Consider the following 18,235-nt stretch of genomic DNA (forward strand, 5'->3'; position numbering starts at 1 on the left):
GAGGTGATTCATGAGATAATGCAGCTGAAGATAATTAAACCTCCCTGCAGCAGTGGAAATGTGAGGAACAAAATAGATAAGCCGGGTTTTGGGAGTTTCTGAAGTGACAGAAGATAAAGTTGCTGCAGTTCTATACACAATCCATGATGCAGACATGGAATTAGGAACCCATAACTGGATATTCTGATACAGAGGAGAAAGAAAGTTCCTCTTCTCACAAGGGGAAAAGAACAGTTTTAAAATGTGAAGGGTGCATCAAGTGGGGCTGTTTGAGGGATATTTCACAGAATAATTGAAGTCCTGTGCAGAAAGGCACGCTGTGAACATCACCCTTGGCTTCCCACAGAACCTGGACAGGGATTTTCATTCTGCCTCAAGACCAGGAGCATGTAGTTGTATTAGGAAATACCTGGCAGAATCCTTTTCTTATTTAAGGATAAATTTGATGTGAAATCAACCTAGCACAAGGCACAACTTAAAAGATATATACAATGACATACTGATCTTTCAAAACTCTTTTAAAGAAACACTTCAGAGGAAGGATATTCTTGTCTCAGTAAAACAATTATTTGACAGAATTAGCCAGGAAATTTTCCCCCAAACTCTGTTTCTTTGAAAAATAAACATCAATATCCTTTTCATAGGAAAAGGCTAGTTTAGATTAATTTCTTGTTTTGAATAGTTTTGAAACAAAATATTGAAGATGTTGAGACATTCTAGCTGAGCATTGTAAAAGAAGTTTGGTTTTAAAATAATGCTTAATGAGAATGAAAATACAAATTAAACAGACAAAATAAAAGAAAATATAATCTAAAATTCCTGCTAGAAGATTTTTCAGTGGTATGATCTGAACTTCTAAGACAAGAAGATTTTTGATATTTAAATGATTTCAACTGTTCAGCATCCAGACAAAGCTAGGAGATATGATTATTATTAGGCATATAAATACACACATATATCTATATACATATACAAAATTATTAAAAGCCATCCACACCACCAGCACAAACAAAAGGAGATCCCACCCAAAAATAATTGATAGGTCTGTGCTTGGGACAGTCACTTGTGTTTAAGGGTCAGGTTCATGACCTGCTTTGTACTACTAAATGTAAACTCTGTTTACGGTGTAAGTTTGTCAAAGTAGCCTTATTTCACTACCCATAGTTAAAGTTTCTTAAGAGTATTTTGAATAATTTAGGCCTATGTGAAACTACCCTTATCCCATTAAATAAAAGACAGTAGTTTGTTTTCTACGGGAAGGATATATTTGAATACAGAGATATCTTAATGACTTGCTTTTACCAAGTTCACTAACAAAGTAAACTGCTTCCTTTCCACTTGATTTCATTCATACAAATCGAATCTTTCATAACAAGCATCTGCAAACACATTTCTCTGTTATGAGGAACTTCTTTGAATAGCTCACTTTAAAAATGTTGCTTATTATCTTTATGTGTTCAAGAGTTGTTTACTACTGTCCTTTTTTTGTAATGTGTGTCTACACTTGCCATTTGTTATTTAGTTTTCTCACTCGGAGCTCTCCACAGAGGAAAATTAACTCCAATAGCTTTTGTGAAATAAAAGTGTCTATACAGGACCTTCCAGAGTAACAACTGTCCCATGCTGATTGGGCTCTCCATTAGGAGAGGGAAGATCTAGGATACACGTCCTTACACTCAGGACAGTTTCTTTCTTTTTTCCCAGTGATGGGTTAACATAAAATGCATGTTTGTTCCAGGGATCTAGACTAGCAACCAGTTTTGCATTCACAACTCCCCTCTTTGGTGACACTTTCGTCACTCATTATGCCCAGATCTTCAAAACTACATTAAATGTTCTGTTTGCCATTTGCAGTCAAAGTCAAACTGGAACAAAATGTATATCTCTTGCCCACAGGAAAACTTCCTGCAGCATCCAGGTGTGCATTAATATTAAAACCCACCAAGGTAGTAGTACAAAAGAGGGATTTTGAGTTCTTAGGATTGAAGGACCCTTTGGTAACTCTCTCTCCAATTGCAAAATGCTAAATACCTCAAACATTCACTGCAATTTTGGTAACAGAAGCAGCTGTTAATGCTATTAACTGTAAATACTAGTGCAGGAAATTCCCTGTACAGAGGCAGAAATAGCATCTGTAGTACTGTGATAAGTAGTCAATCATTTTAAAAGGATCTCTACACTTCCACCTCTCCTTCTGGAATCAACCAAAGACAAATTATTTGTATAAATATGTATGCAAATAGGATTCAGCTGTAATTAATGAGGGAAATGCCTAAAATACACTCCATTTACAGGCAAAATGCATTTCAAAATAGTGAAAATCTGAATATATTGGAATATGCATTCTTCACAGAAGCAGAAAATGTAGTCCTAAAATTATAGATTGCATAGATGATACAATGACAGTTCAATCAGCTGAATTAAGAATTGCAACTCCAGAAATGCCCTTGAATACAAAAGCAGATTTACTTCACAACATACATACTCTAATGCTGAATTACCTTTACTTCCTGCTGCAGCTCCAGAGAAGTAATTTGTACTATATAAGGAATAAATGTCTCACAAAATATGCCAAGGAGTGATCATGAAGAAATAAATTAGTCTAATACAGTTTGATTCTTTTTTAAACAATAAGAGCATAAACAATAGAATAGCAGGTTTTGATATTTGTAAGTCTATATTTTGTTTATTTATTTTGATTTTTAAAAAGCCTGCTTTATACTGTATTAAAACTTGGAACATTCACCCACACATAGATAATGCTCTCAAAAGACAAGCTAATTTTTCTAACTAAAAATGCATTTAGAAACAAATTGGCACAAGTATTTGTTTTACATTCAGTATTAAATTGGCACTATGTCTGGTCTCTGGCAGCATCGACTATACTCCCCTTTGTTCGCTACCGCTCTGTGCTCCAGCACTGAAGCCAACACCTGTGGCCATATAAAAGGCTATGTACAGCAGCTGCAGGACTCAGATGTCCACACTGAAATAAATTTCTAAAGCATAAGCATTTGGATGTGTGGCTGGCTTCCTCGTCTGAGTCTTTTCAAGGCCTTCTTTGGAGGTCCGCGCTGCTGGATGTTGTATCTATCAACCGTCTGCAGTGTTATTACTGACCAACGTGTATTGCTAACATAGCACAGCCTCATACTTAGAAAAGATGCTCTTGGTTATGCTGATGTAAGGCTGCCGCAGTCCTTTCACTGAAGATAGTTTTTTGCAGGTTTTGTCAATCGTGATAGCACTGATACAGATATATGTAAGGAAGGGCAGAGTCTATTCTAAAGAATAATATGAAAGCCAAATATCAGTAAACCACAAGAAAAATTTCTGCTTAAAACTTTGTTCTCTGGAAGTAATTTATTTAATCCATGGAACAGATGAATATAAGTCCCATTAGTATGTATATAAATCACCTGCTCTTATTTGGTATCAAATAATGATAAAATCAATTTTTACAGCATACAGTTCCTAACATACCGTATGCAGACCTTTTATTATGGCTTATCTGTATGGGGCAAGTGACTAAAATTGCTACTTGGAGCAGTATGTACTCACATACTCAGGTACAGCACGTACTCAGGAACATGCTCAAAGTTGCTACTCGTAACTCATAAGAGCAACTGAACTTAACTGCTATGCAGACAATCTAGAGTAAAAATGCCAATACAGGAGTTTTCTCAGAAAAACTGCTATACTGTAAAGTCACTTCCTTTCTTAACTGAAGCATAACTTCCTTGTGTGGAAATCTTAAATAAATGGAAACAGATATTCAGAATTACAGACCGCACTGTCCTGCTTTCAAGTAAATACAGAATGTGTGTAACAAACAGCTAAAAATGACATGTTTCCATTTAAAGGAATGTGTTACATATGCAGGTAACAACAAATTAACTGTTTGTACCAGGTTCTGTAAGTGCAATTGCTCTGGTATTATTAGAACAAGCCATTGGAAATAGCCACATTATTTACATTAGGATGTCAAAATATAAAAGCGTATAGAAGCTACAGGCATACTCTTGAGTTACAAATGTGCAAACCTGATATAAATGCTACTAAGAAAAGAACTGAGCTCTAAGGATTCTGCAACACTGTCACAAACAAATGATTAAAAAGGGCAAAGCTGATTCACTGGCGTGGCAACTTGAAAAGCAGTATTTAAAATTATCATGAGTCTGTTGTCTTCTCCGTGGCATCCACTAACCCAGAATAAAAGACAGCAAATTCTTCAGATCAGGGATATAATGAGCAGCAGTTTATTTAATGTTTTCTGATTTATATATTTCTATGGCATTTGCATATTAGGCTGCGCTGCATATTCTGAGTGTTTAGCTAGATGACCAAAACACCCAGAAAAGTTCTGATGCAGCTTAGTTTGATCCACATCTTACATGGAATAGCAAAGTCAGGGGACTCATCTGTATACTTGATGATCAGCTTTCAATTTCCATACCTGTATTTTCTGTTAATTTCAACCTTGATCTGATGTTCAATTGTTTCAATCAACAAGAGGAGTACTTTTATTTAATGAAGCAGTCTGAAAGCTCTTGGAAGATTTTCATATGCAGCGAATTCTGAGCTCATTACACAATGGCCATGCCAGTTTACCATTATTGCTTCCCTTTCATGGTAAGAGAAGGGAAAGATGGAAAATCACAGTTATCATTACTGATGCTGATGTTAGGACCCAGCTGCATCTTAGTTTCACGTGTGCATTTATTACCTATACTTTCAAGCTGTTATCGCCTGCTGAGAAGATGAGGAAAAACCGGCACGTTGCTGGTATAATTATTAATGAGCTAACACTGGCAAAACAAAATTTGCTGCAAACCAATTACTGATGGATAAAACAAATTGGTCTATTCCATTAAAAACGTGGAATTTACTGTTACTGAGTATAGACAGCAGCAGATCATACGAAGGAGGTTGACAAACTTACTACAGTTTTCTACACTCACTGATATTTGATAAAACAACTTTTTCTCTCTGTTTTGTGTATCATTTCAGATTGGCCTGCATGCAATTACAACATGACTTTGGTAAACAACAAACACAGTGGTTCTTGGATCCCAATATGTATGACATGATTCACTGCCCATGTAGAGTGTTTGCTGAAGACAAACAGCTTTTTTATCAAATTGAGTGAGGATTTTTTTTTCTGTTCACCTACAGCATAAGCGTCATCCTATTCCTGGGATGTATTTGGGCTACTGAAACTCCAAGCCAGTTTGACCATTGGACTCAATGGAACTACTCTGAAATAGGTAACAGCTGACATGGTGAAAACACCAATGATTTTGATCTCAGCAACTGTAAAGACACAAAATACGGAAAAGTTCAAACCTACAGACCAGGTGTTAGTCTAATAAACACTATGAGACCAGGTATTGGATGCTGTTTGTTTTCTGGAATACATTATATCAATATTTCTACAATGTCATGACAGCACTGATCTTTGTTTCACAGAAGTTTGGTACATAACTGCATGATGCAGGTAACAACCTTTCATTTTTAGTGGACACAGTCATGAACTTCTGTTTCTCCCTTATTCTTGGATGTTTTGCCAAAGGTCAGTAGGATGAAAAATGCTTATTGTGGGAATCTTTCCAAATTCTTCCTGGTGGTCATAATGAAAAAAGGGCCCAAGACCAAGTGGATCACTGCAATTGAACAAAGTCAGATTCCCAACATAATCTTCTCTACGATCCAGCACATAACTGTTGTTTCTCGGGCTTACCTGAAACACCCTGTGACATTCTAGCAGTTTAAGGTAAGAGAAATGTAGGTCTGGGCTTAACAGTGTTATGCAGAAAATAATTAATAACTGAACAGCACTTGGTGGCAAAACCTTTATTTTTTGGCAGTACTGAGTTGTAAGTTCATATGCAATTTGCTGTTTATTAGCAACACTTGGTCTTTTTCACTTATTTCACGAATAAGAGCCTTGACTCAGCATTTTTATGCAGATAAACGTAGACTATATTTCTATATTGCTACTGGCTTTAGTATGTCTAGCTCTTTCAGTTGAGCTAACTATTGAAACAACTTTCCAACTTCCTATTGTATTATTACTCTTTTCATTCTTAAGACATTGACAAATTTATTCAGAAGTGCAGTAAAAACGTCAAGTAAAGCTTGATGTAGGGCCAATTCTTGCAGTTCCTAAATGCCCAGCTAATCATAATTTAACTTATTGAGTACCATATTATAATTATAGTCCTTCAACCTGATTTTACACTGTTTTTATCTAAGTCACTTAGAATGTTTTTGATCTGATTTTTTAATAATAGAAGATAACTAAATGTTTTACAAAGGCTATGTATATAATTGAATAGCATAATATATTCTTGAAAGTTGCTCCATAGCAGAAAATTATTTTTGCAGTGTTCCAAGTACTGTGAAGAAGCCATTCCTAGTTTCCTAGAGAAATCATGAAAATTACATAAATATAAATCCTGAGGGGACATAAGAGATCACCTGAGGCGGGAATGTAGCAAAGCAGATCACCACTGCAGATATTTTCTAACCTCTTCTTTAAAATCTCTAGTGGTAAGAATCCCCAGAATCTCCTCAGCTTATTCAACCTTATTGAAACATTTTCCTAGTAACACCTTAAATCTGCCTTCCTGCAAAATAATTCTAATTCTTGCCTTGATCTCAGTGGGTACAAAGAAGAATCGGTCATTGCTCCTTAACAGACCTAGAATAAGAAATCTCAATTCCTGAAGCTTTTTCTCACAGGTCATGATTTTTTTTTAATATTCTTCCTCTCCTCTGGACCCTTGAAACTTATATATGTGGTATCTGTATGTGGTAGTCAGTGACCACAGTGCCATTCCAGCAACAGATGTCTGATCCTTGTGCCATGCTCATACCAATGGCCCTTGATATAGCTGTGAACAGTACCCAGTGCTTTCAAAGGACAAGGAAAAAGTGGTGGGACACAGTGCTGCCACCATCATGTCCTCTATGTACCTTATCCACTCAATCCCATTCCACGTCCTCAGCTTACTGGAAATTTTTGATCTTTTCTGTTGCAGTGGAAAATCCAACACGTGACAGAGCAGCATAGCCAGCTGGGAGAGAGCAATATTCGGCTTTCATTTCTCACATGCAACATTCTTTTTCCTAAATTTCAAAATATTTACTTTATTGGAAACAGTATGGCTTTCTGGACTTACATTATTCTTATGGCTCACCAAAACTCCTGAAACATTTCCCATGATGCTAGTGCTGATCCAGTTACTCTGCACTTTGTGTTTGTACCTTTGATTCTTCCCTACTAAGTTTACCCTTTGTACCACCTTTATCATATTTCACCTTCTTGATCTATCTATCTAGCAGGATCACTTTGAACTCTGAACCTGTCTTGTATCACTCTTACCTCGGCCAGGCTGGGTACCCACAAAAGCCGTTCTCTGTGCTATCGTGCAAATTCATACTGGATGTTTGCTAGACCAGAGCAAAGACAAATCCCTTGCACCCCTCCTGAGACCTCCTCTTACTTTTAAAATGTGTCATTAATAACAATTTTGGGGCTATGGTTTCTAATTTTCAAGACACCATGCTATAGTTGAATCTCTATTTTCTATTTTTTCTGGGAGAATGTCAGTCATGAGCCAGTATCACTGGAGTTACTAATCATGGCTACACCAAACCTACTGCTTACTGCTGGGCCAGCTACTCTGCCAAAGGAGAAAATTAGGTTAGCCTGATAAACTGATTGTAAATAACCAACTCCATAATCTCCCTCAAAATAAGAGGGAGAGCTATAAATTTCCTGTACCTTTCTTTGCCTTCTCCAGACATCTGGGACTCACCTATCCTCCACAAGTCCTCAAAGACAAAAGCTTGGAGATTGCTACTCTATGTACTGTAGGATTAATTCGAACAGGCCATCAGGACTTGTGTAACCCTTCTGCCAGGTTTAGGTTGTCATAAAACAGAACGGTTTCAACTTTAAAGCAGTTGCTATAAAAACACTAGCCAGAAATGTGGGAAAATTAAATTTACCTTGTGCACAGCAAGCTGATTTTCCTCACCTGCAACCATGACTGAGTTCGTTTAATGAACAATATGTAATTACAAGGCGCAAAGGAAAAAAAAAAGCATCAACAAGGTACATAAACAGGCTCACACACGATGCCTAATTTCTGGAGAACTATAACTATTTTACAGTCCTTGCCTCTGGTGAGCCAACTGCTAGGCCAGCTGGTAGCTCTACCCCTCCTGCTACCGCTCTTTAGTCACAGTCAGGGACTGAAAAGTCTTGCTGGGAAACATGGTTGAATTCAAATGGCTGCTGAACTTTTGTGAAAGCAGTTTCCAGCTTGCTGGCTGCCATCCTCCGTGGTGTCCCACGCTGCTCTGCAGCCCCTCTACCACTCTCCACCCTGGGACCCCTTAGCTCTGGGTAATCCCTGCAGTTTTACTAGCAACTTCAGCCATTCCAACTCTCAGTAAGGCTGCACACAATGCGGAAAACTAACACCGACCTCTTGTACGCTTGATTCTTGCACCTCTCTATTCTATATTGGATATTAGGAAAAATTTCTTCACTGAAAGTGTTCTCAGGCATTGGAATAGGCTGCCCAGGGAAGTGGTTGAGTCACCATCCCTGGAGGGATTTAAAAGACATGCAGATGTGGTGCTTAGGGACATGGTTTAGTGGTGGACTTGGCAGTGTTAGGTTAATGGTTGGACCTGATGATCTTAAGGGTCTTTTCCAACCTAAATGATTCTATGATTCTATTCTTAAACAGCTTCTCACACCTCACACAAATTTCTACAGTTGTCTTCTGTGATTTCAGGGTCCAACTTTTGCTTTCTGGTGCTAGAAAATATTGTCATCAACTAGAAAAGCCATACTGTAGGCATACCTGCGCTAGGTCAAAAATCCCATGGATTTGCAGATGCACAGCTCCACTTGATTGTATGCCTCTTTTTAAAAGAAATACCTCTCAATCACAATAAAACAATATATATAAACTGAATGTTCTTCTGGTCTACTTATTTGATTGTTTCACTTAAGTCCCTTTAGAGGTGACATCAAATATTAACTGAGCACTTCATCCCTGCTGGACTTCCCTTTCCTCTGGATATCTCAAGGAGTCATGGTTTTCATTTCAGCCCTTTCCCACTATGCTTTGCGTAACTCGGTAAGTGTTCTTCAGCCTGCTTTTTCCCTGACCTGTCTGTGTTCCTGGCACTTTGCTGTTAATATTAATTGTATTAAGCACCGGGTCATAATTAAACCTTTTTATGGAAGGAGGGCAAGAGAAAGAAGAATATATTGAAACAAAAGGACCCTTGAGGCTTTAGTCTTCTGTGTCACTCTTTACTTGCTCACTTTCCCTGTTAAATAATGAGCTGAATTTTCCTTCACCTTTCTCTTAGGTCTAATGTCTTTTGCAAAACCTGTTCTGCTTTGCTGTAATGTCCCCTGCTAGATCCAATTCATTTTGTATCTTTGCCATTCTTCCCAGTATCTTCATCCTGTCACAGGACAGTGATTTTCCAGACTGCGATTTTGGCAGAACATCATAAAGGGAGATTTAACATAACCTCATCAGAGTTTGTGAGCTCCAAGACTACTCCATGGTGTAAACCCAAGTGCGGTACGTAGGAATGACTTGGAGAGATGTGACAAAAGTGCATTCCTGACCTGAACTTAAATGCTAACATAGATGCCCCAGTAGCAAAGAGACTGGGGTTCTGCAGGGAGCTGAGGGGGTATCAAAGAGCTGAATGGAGTGACACAGCAGAGAAACCTACCTTAATAATAGGATTTAATTGTTCACCCCCTAAGAGCAAGCAGCAACTGAGCTGCATGCAACAGAACCAAGACACAAGCAGGATGGAAAGGCTGAGAAAGCAGGTCTGAAAACAACACGCATTTGCCCACCACAGCACGTCACCGCTGCTGCTGAAGGTTTGCCTAAGTTTATTCTGTCATACCACCTGCTGCCAAGGACTTCTGACTTTTACAATACTGATAGCTGCTAAATACTGCCTTCTTCACAAACAGCTACTGTGTCTGGCTGGAATTTATGCTTATTGCTTACCTTCCCTCATAAGAGTTTATTTATAGCTTCCTGGTTAAGCTGCAAAGATCAACTCGCAGGCCCAGTATCAAAACCAAAAGGCTAAGGGGGTTCCCTTCCTTCAGTTTGGTTGGATGGGGCTGCTCAGAGAAACAGGGAAACATCTGGCATGTAAAGGAAGGATCTTTGGCAAAAATCTGGACAAGGTTAAGTTCTCGCCTCACTGACAGACACCCTATGACTCAACATCAATGATTTTTTTTTCTTTTTTCCAGTTACACTGATAGTAAGAGATCATACTTACTTTTTTATTATCATATCCCAGCTCCACATTAAAAATTTCTATAGTGGAATGGTAGTGAAAATTATTCAGCAATGATGTATCTTTACAGTCATCTTAATACCTAAATTAGGTATTAATTTATAATTTATATTTATAAATTATAATTTATAATAAAAATACCTAAAGATACACTGAATCTTATTTTCTCCTGCATTAAACTGAGTCAAAAGACCTATTCAGAATTTGAGAGACTATCCAATGTAGCACCCCCTTCATCCAAGCTGGCAAATGTCATCTCTTTATCAAAGACACATTGATGAGTTCAGAGTCGCTGAGTTCAGTGCCATAAGAATAGTTTATTAACTACACTGTTACAGATGATGTTCTGAAACTGCCCTTGGTGTGATATTGCATGCTTAAAAATGATGTCTCAATCTAATTAAGCATGTGAATTTAGATGAGAAAGGTGACTGCAGGTTGTGCACTTCTTCTCTTAACAATTTGTTGAACTTGTAGGATCACATCGGTAATTATGTGCTTGTTTTCTTGTAACCCATAACTATGTCTTGAGTAGGAATACTTTTAAATTTGCTAATTTTTTCTCTTTCCAGTGATCTAATACATTCTATAATGCTTCCCAGAACTTCCTCTGTAGGTCCAGCAAACATTAAAAAGATCTTTATTTCAAAAAAAACCCCAAACAATTATGGAACAATACAAACCCTTTCATTTTGTTCCATTAGTCATTTTGATTTAAATTTGGGTATTTAGGCAGTATATTAAGCTAAAAACTCACTAAAATTTAGTGCTTGTATATATGAGAAAATTGAATTCTATAGCCATAATCAAATAATTAAACAGATTTAGTTAGGTCAGTATAATTCCCTATTTCTACTGCAGAGTAATTATACTGGAATAAAGCCACTTTAATTCCAGAATAGACTGTCCACATGGGGAGCTATATTGAAACAGCTGTAGTAAAATCATTATTTGACTACAGCTAAGCCACTCGCTTCCCCCCTGAAAGCAAGCCATCAACATAAAAATCTTGCCTCTTTCACAGAAGCTCAGCCATGTTGGCTCAATCCTATTCCATAAACAAAGGCAAAGGGCTTTGCCAGCAGAGTGAATAACACAACGTGGAGAACAGGAGATTTTACTTCTCAATTCAGCACTGAGTGGTGAGGTGCAGCGATGCGCTTGCAGCTTTTTACTACTTAAAAGGTTCTGAGATGCTCTGGGATGTGGAATGGAGAATGTGGGTAGAAAGTGTAGCCTTTTGTGTAACACGCTATATATTTTACAAAAGTGTAGTCCACCACAGAGATAACTCCAGATGAAAGGGGTAGAAAAGGGGCTACTGCAGCACTGCCTCCCTCTGCTGCCCCATGGATACCTCTCTCCTGGCAGGTATTGCCTCTCACCTCCACTTCTCTGCTGCAGCCTGAGAGCCTCACACTGAGCGAGCCTCTCTCTGCCTTGACCTTCCAAAGCATGGAAGCCCCAAGGGGCTCACTCACATCTCAGCTTACACCAATGCAGGTGCAGAGAATAGGCTGGTCCTCTACTTCTTTTTACTGCTGTCACTTACGAAGTGAGTTGAAGAGTGAACAGAGCTGTAAAATTCTGTTTATTGAACTGTGTCTCTGCTTCACTAACATTAGTTAAAATTTTTTAGTATTCTAGACTTAAAGCACAGGCTTCGGCTGGTCCATTACATGCTATGTGCATCCAATATCCAACATTTGCAGACGAAGGAATTGTGCCTTCAGCCACACAGCTACTCAGTCAAAGGTATTTCACCTCGAAGGCCCTTTAAAATTTGACTCCCCAAGCTCTCAATATGATATAAAAAAGCACAGTTCTTGCAAAAGTCATTTGAGCTAAAAAGATAAGAAAGCTGGGTCACAACTCACCTCGATCTGTGTCATACAGGAAGACAAAGCGGTTCCATTCATAATGATCCAGCAAGCTCAAGAGGGCTCCCCGCAGAGACGGCCGCAGCTGCAGCACAAACTGACTCTCACCCTCCGTGGGGAAACTCGGCGTGATGAGGGAGATGTGCAAGGCGCTGCAGAATGAGGTCAAAGTATGTACTGATCTCTTATCATATAGTCCAAAAATGGCAAAAACTCCTCTAGAATACTGGGAGCAAACTGGAAGAAAAAAAAAAAAACAGAGTTCAGCTAGAGACAAAATCTGTAAACACGTACTTACACATTCCAACATCCCCCAATCTTTAATCTGAAGATTTCCATTTCCGCCTGTAATTAACTATACACAATTGTCACGTATTTCACTCTGGAAACCAATAAATAAATACCTAAATAACATTTTGTCACTTTTGGATTCTATTCATAGAACATTACATTATCTATAGTGTTTTTACTCTAATATAAAATAAATAACATGTATTTTTGCACACCAGTGAAAAGTCAACATATGCTGTTTTAACCATAGCTCTGCATATTATCAGGCGTTGATCATTTCCATTACCTTAAACAGAAAAGTGTTCACATTTTAAAATGTGAAAATTATCACAAAAAAGTTACTGATCTCATAAGTGAAATCTGGACATTTTGAATTATAACAATGTAGAAACTTCACTCCCTTTTAAGCAGGGAGCCCTTGTGCTACATTAAAACTCTACTACAGACATTGAGTAAAAACCTACTTCATGAATAATCTCCTTGACTCTAAGAGAGCAGTTGAAGGAAAACATAGTAAGTCAATGTGACCAGACTTTTGCCCCAAACCTTTTATTTCTACTCTGTGTCAACCTCAAAACCAGAAAATAAATGACCTGAATATATATTCTGAGTTTTGATTTGCTCTTGGACTCATTTAAGACATAGAGACAGACTTTTATTGATTTCAGCAGACTGGATAAGGGCTTTACTGATCTATGCACATAAAAGCAGGCATAAGGTATTTTCTTGAGAAAATACTGCCTTTCTAGCAACTCATAAAGGCCCCAATGAAAAACACCTCACTTTCTTTGAACTACAAACCAACTTATTAGAAACTGTGTGATCATTAATAGTGTTACCTATCCTAGAATCACAGAAAATGGAGAAAGGAACAGTCAGTTAGGGGGTCATCGTATCCATTTTCTCCGAAGTATGTATTTCCTCTGCTCTCCTGTTCCAGACCCTCCCTCCTTGCAACCCATTCTTACATGTAGCCTAAACATGGGAAAACTTAAGTCACACCTTTTTAACTAGATGATGGCCTCCTCCCTTCTAGCCTGGAGGTCACAGTCATCCTTGTGAGAGCAGCACAGTCAGGGTACAGCGTACACACTTAGCAAATGGGCTGATTCAAACCAGTTCATCTTTAATTCCTTCATATTACACTTACTGCATAAAGAGCAAAAAATACAAATTGTGCATTTTTCTCCTTACACTTGGGTGATTTATCCAGTTCTGATGTGAGAACTGGAGTAAGTGGCTTGAGTGCATTTCTGTGGTTTTATGTGCTGCCCCACTGTTACAGCCCCCAATCTAAGGACTTTCATATCCAGATTATATATAAATAAATCTTTTTAAAAAGCTTTCTTCCTTCCCCTAAGTTCCTCTTCAATATGTTGATACACAGCTGTTACAAACCCTCTTAGTGTTTTCTTTGCTTGACCACACAACATACATTCTCCTAGACGCATCAAATGACTGGCTTGCCATTCCACTAATCATCCTAAAAAGTGTTGTTCTGTGCTTTCCCTCTTTCATCTCATCTTTCGTACAACACAGATGACCATGTTTAGAATTTCAGTTGAAGGCCTTCTGCTTCTTTTTACATTACTTCCCCATCTCTACTGTAAAATACTTCTGCTGACATATCCTAAGATCACATCGCATTTTTCTAAATCTGCACCTCAGTGATGGCTGACAAACATCTCAGGATCAAAATTGTGCTCCTTCTTCCTTCTGGGCCATTTCCAAGTGATGAGTTTCTGCTTATAGCATAATATTTTTATTAGTCACCATTATTTGTTTTCCATTATGTCACATCTATTACTGTACTCCTCAAAATTATTTACTTCCACAGTTACATTCTTAGCCTGCTCTGAACTTTCATCGATGTCTGTATCTGCCTCACCAGCAAATTCCATCAGGGTACTCCAACTTTTTATTTCTGTCTACTGTAAAACCAGTCTTTTAGTATCTTCCTCCTGTAGCTATGCTTCTCCAGCCCGGTACCTCCTCTTCCACCAGCATTTGTTGCCATCTTCCCCATAGTTTCATGCCTATCTTTTAACTCTCCTGTTTGTCTCTATTTTCATAAATAACTTCTCTTAGGAGCATGTCTATTTTACTTCATTCTCTTGGCAATTGGAAGATATGGATCAATCCCACACTTCCTACCTCAATAACTTCTGGTTGAATTTTATGTCATTTTCTGTCTATACCCATATTTTAAAGCCTTCTTTCCATCAAAATCTGTTCTATAACTTTATAGTCTATTGATGTTAAGCTGCTAGGTCCATGGCTGCCAGATTCTATGTCCCCCTTTAAAAATAGGTATTATATTTCCTATTCACTGATCATATGTATCACAACTCATTTAACAGCTCTACTAAGAAGTACTTGTTATTGCATTTGCCCTTCAGTAAACCAACTCGTTAAGAACCACAGAAGAAAGAGGTGATTTCCCTATTCCCATTAGCCATCATGCCTCTTTTAAGGTCAACATCCTCCTTGAGTGAAAATCAATATGAAGTATCTATTAGTTTTACATCTCTAACCAGATTTTCCTGTTCTTCTGTCTCATCATCAATGTATAACAGCTTCAATTATTTTCCTATTTCCTGTCTTTGTATTTAAAGATCTAAATTACCTTCTACTGTTGTTTTAATGTCCTTTGCAAGTCTCAGTTTTCACTGGCAGCCCTAAATTAGGCTCTCATTTCTGCAACAAATGTCCTCTCTACCTCCTGATTTCTTCAACACAATCTTTCTTACTAATAACCCTTTTAAAACAATTGTTTCTTATATCTTTCTTGTATAATCATTCATTCAGTTCTGGAGTCACATCCTGCATGTTACTTTCCCCTGCAAAGGGATTTCTTAGTGTTTTACAAGTGTTTCTGTGAGGAAATGGCAGGCCTCCTATATTTTCAAACACAGTCCAGTTAACTTTGCCAACTAGAATAGTTGAATGTAAACCTTGTGTACGTAAGTGGTAGTTACTTAATTTGTTTTTTTGTTTAGAGAAAACCCTTGTTAAGGCCCTGCATTGCCTTACTTCTTTGCAGTTTTACATGGGCAAAGGATACTTTTCATAACACATGGCCCATACAGTAGGATTCTACATAATGAAAAATTCAAGAAATCAACGTCAAGCTGTGAAATTGTACACTTAGTGGAGTTAAAGCTCAAATTCCTTCTCAGGATGGAGGAAAAAAAATGACAGAGAAAAAAGCCAAACTTGAAATGTCATTAAATAACATGATATGACACTAAAATACTTTTAACTAAAAGTAACAGAATAACAATTCTTCGTGTTTTCAGAGCAAACTATCCTTGCCACAGCCTAGATACAAATGCAATAAAACATTATCTGACTATCATTAAAGTCCTGAAATAACCAATCCAAGAAAACTTGTGCTGCTATACTTGAGATCAAGACTGGGAAGTTACTGAATAGTGTCCTTCCTTCCTCCTTGATAAGAAAAAATGCTAAGATGAAGGTTATGAGAATTTTTTCTTACTCAGTACAATACCCACAGAGAGGAAAAATGCCTGTGACACTATGGAGATTAGGCTTAAACATATGCAGAGATGCTGCAACGCTCCTGAATCAATTTTACAGCAATCAGCAGCGACCACAAAAAGCAGCAAAACCATAAGGATTTGCATTCTGACTCACTACTGTTCTCAGAAAAGGCCTCCCAGCAAACATGACTACCTGGATTTCCCAATTCTTTATCTATTTCTCTTACACTTCTAAAGGCATTTTACTTATTATAAATGGACTAAATTGTGCTTGGTAAAACACAGTCTCATATTAGCATTCTAAGAAAATTTTGTTCAAGATTTTTTCCCCCATAAATAAAAAGCAGTGACAAATACACTTTCATGAGCATACTTTGAAATATATTGAATAATAATTTGTCTTTAAACCAGACATCTCTTCATAGCTGACAATTTAATTCCAGTATTACACACATGATTTTCTCCTGCAAATTTTGCAATGCCATTGGTCTTACCAAAGGTAAGACGAATGTGGAGGCCAGACTCCAGAGAAGATGTTGCAATGCACACCTTAAATAGCTAAGATAATGTTATTGCAGTAGCTGTAATATGAATTGGGTATGTTCTATTCTAGCAGATTGAACTATGTGATAGTACTATCACTTTAAAAGAACAGGTGACTCACAGGACCTTCAGTTAAAAAAAGAAATCATGATGCCAAAATGGCAAAAACTGTACACTGCAGGGTTTACTGAGACACACAGTCAAGCCACATGCGGTCTTCTTTCTCTGTGAAAGAAAGACTTCCCAAAGTCCCTGTTATTGTTCTAAAGACAAGTCCCACACTTCAAACACAAATCGGTTCTTGAAAAAGAAAAAGCAAAAAATCCCAACTTCTTCTTATTCACTGATTTCCAGAAGTTATACCCATATAGTTTAAATCCTCTAAACAGGCACAGGGGAAGTCAGAGTCCAAATACAGCTGTAACCACAACCATGAAAATGACACAGAAGAGGTCAAATGAAAGTTTGTGAGAAATGTGTATGTACAAACACGTATACATATACATACCTGCACACATATTTACATGATACTGGTCTTGTTTTATTATTTGGTCACACCCAAAAGTTTTATAATTTCTTCAAGAGACAAATAAAATACTACCCTAACAATATATTTACAAAATGAAGTCTGATAAGCAGAGCACAGCTGGTCTGCCAACAGCATTAATTTTGCTCAGCAGTCTATATGGTACCTACACCATATAGTTAAGCATCTGGAAGACCCACAGTCTAACATGGAAGTAACAGGGTAGATCTTGCTTCAGAGCCATGACTCACAGACCCTGAGTCTTCCGGGACACAAGGTCTGGAACGAGCATTTAACAATGCTTTTCCCTAGGTTTTGGGCTCCTATGTGGGAAGCCCTGGCACAGCTGGCTGTTACAGATATACTGACAGGCTCACTGATCTGCCATAAACTTATAAACTGTGGAAGCGCCAAAACTGAAAGACTCAGAGCAGTCTGTGTTATGGAAGTTTTCCAGATATGAGGACAGTCTTTCATTTCTCTCTCTTCATTTCCTCCTATGCTTTGGAGATCCAAATGGGGAGTGGGGATTGTGGTCAGTCCGTAACAACTTGTCTTTGCTGCTCCTTCCTCCTCACACTGTTCCCCTAATCCAGCGTGGGGTCCCCCCATGGGATACAGTCCTTCACGAACCGCTCCAACATGGGTCCTTCCCATGGGCTGCAGTTCTTCAAGAACTGCTACACTGTAGGTACTCTCCATGGGGTACAGCCCTTCAGGAACAGACTGCTCCAGCATGGGTCTCCCATGGGCCACAGCTCCTGCCAGAAAACCTGTTCCTGAGCGGGCTCCTCTCCATGGGCCACAGCTCCTGCCAGAAGCCTTCTCTGGTGTGGGCTCTCCACAGGCCGCAGCTTCCTTAAGGGCACATCTACCTGCTGCAGCATGGGGTCCTTCATGGGCTGCAGAGTTGATATTGCTCCGCTGTGGTCCTCCATGGGCTGCAGGGGGACAACCTGTGTCACCGTGGTCTTCTCCACGGGCTGCAGGGGAATCTCTGCTCCAGCACCTGCAGCACCTCCTCCTCCTCCTCCTTCATCAACCTTGGTGTCTGCAGGGTTTTTTCTCTCACATTTTCTCACTCCTCTCTCTCACTGCTCCTATGCAGTGTTTTTTACCCTTTC

The 18,235-nt window shown here is 38.4% G+C and overlaps 1 protein-coding gene across 3 annotated transcripts in view; it reads right to left on the minus strand.

The window, feature by feature from the left end:
* GRIA4 (glutamate receptor, ionotropic, AMPA 4) overlaps positions 1–18,235 on the minus strand; it is a 253,920-nt gene that overhangs the window by 161,274 nt on the left and 74,411 nt on the right. For all 3 annotated transcript variants that reach the window (XM_009322270.1, XM_009322271.1, XM_009322272.1), the window contains exon 3: positions 12,246–12,485. In XM_009322270.1, coding sequence (XP_009320545.1) covers positions 12,246–12,485 — 240 coding nt within the window. The remainder of the gene's footprint in view (positions 1–12,245; positions 12,486–18,235) is intronic.

This window comes from Pygoscelis adeliae, unplaced genomic scaffold (assembly GCF_000699105.1).
Source record: "Pygoscelis adeliae isolate BGI_AS28 unplaced genomic scaffold, ASM69910v1 Scaffold383, whole genome shotgun sequence".
Taxonomy (NCBI): Eukaryota; Metazoa; Chordata; class Aves; order Sphenisciformes; family Spheniscidae; genus Pygoscelis; species Pygoscelis adeliae.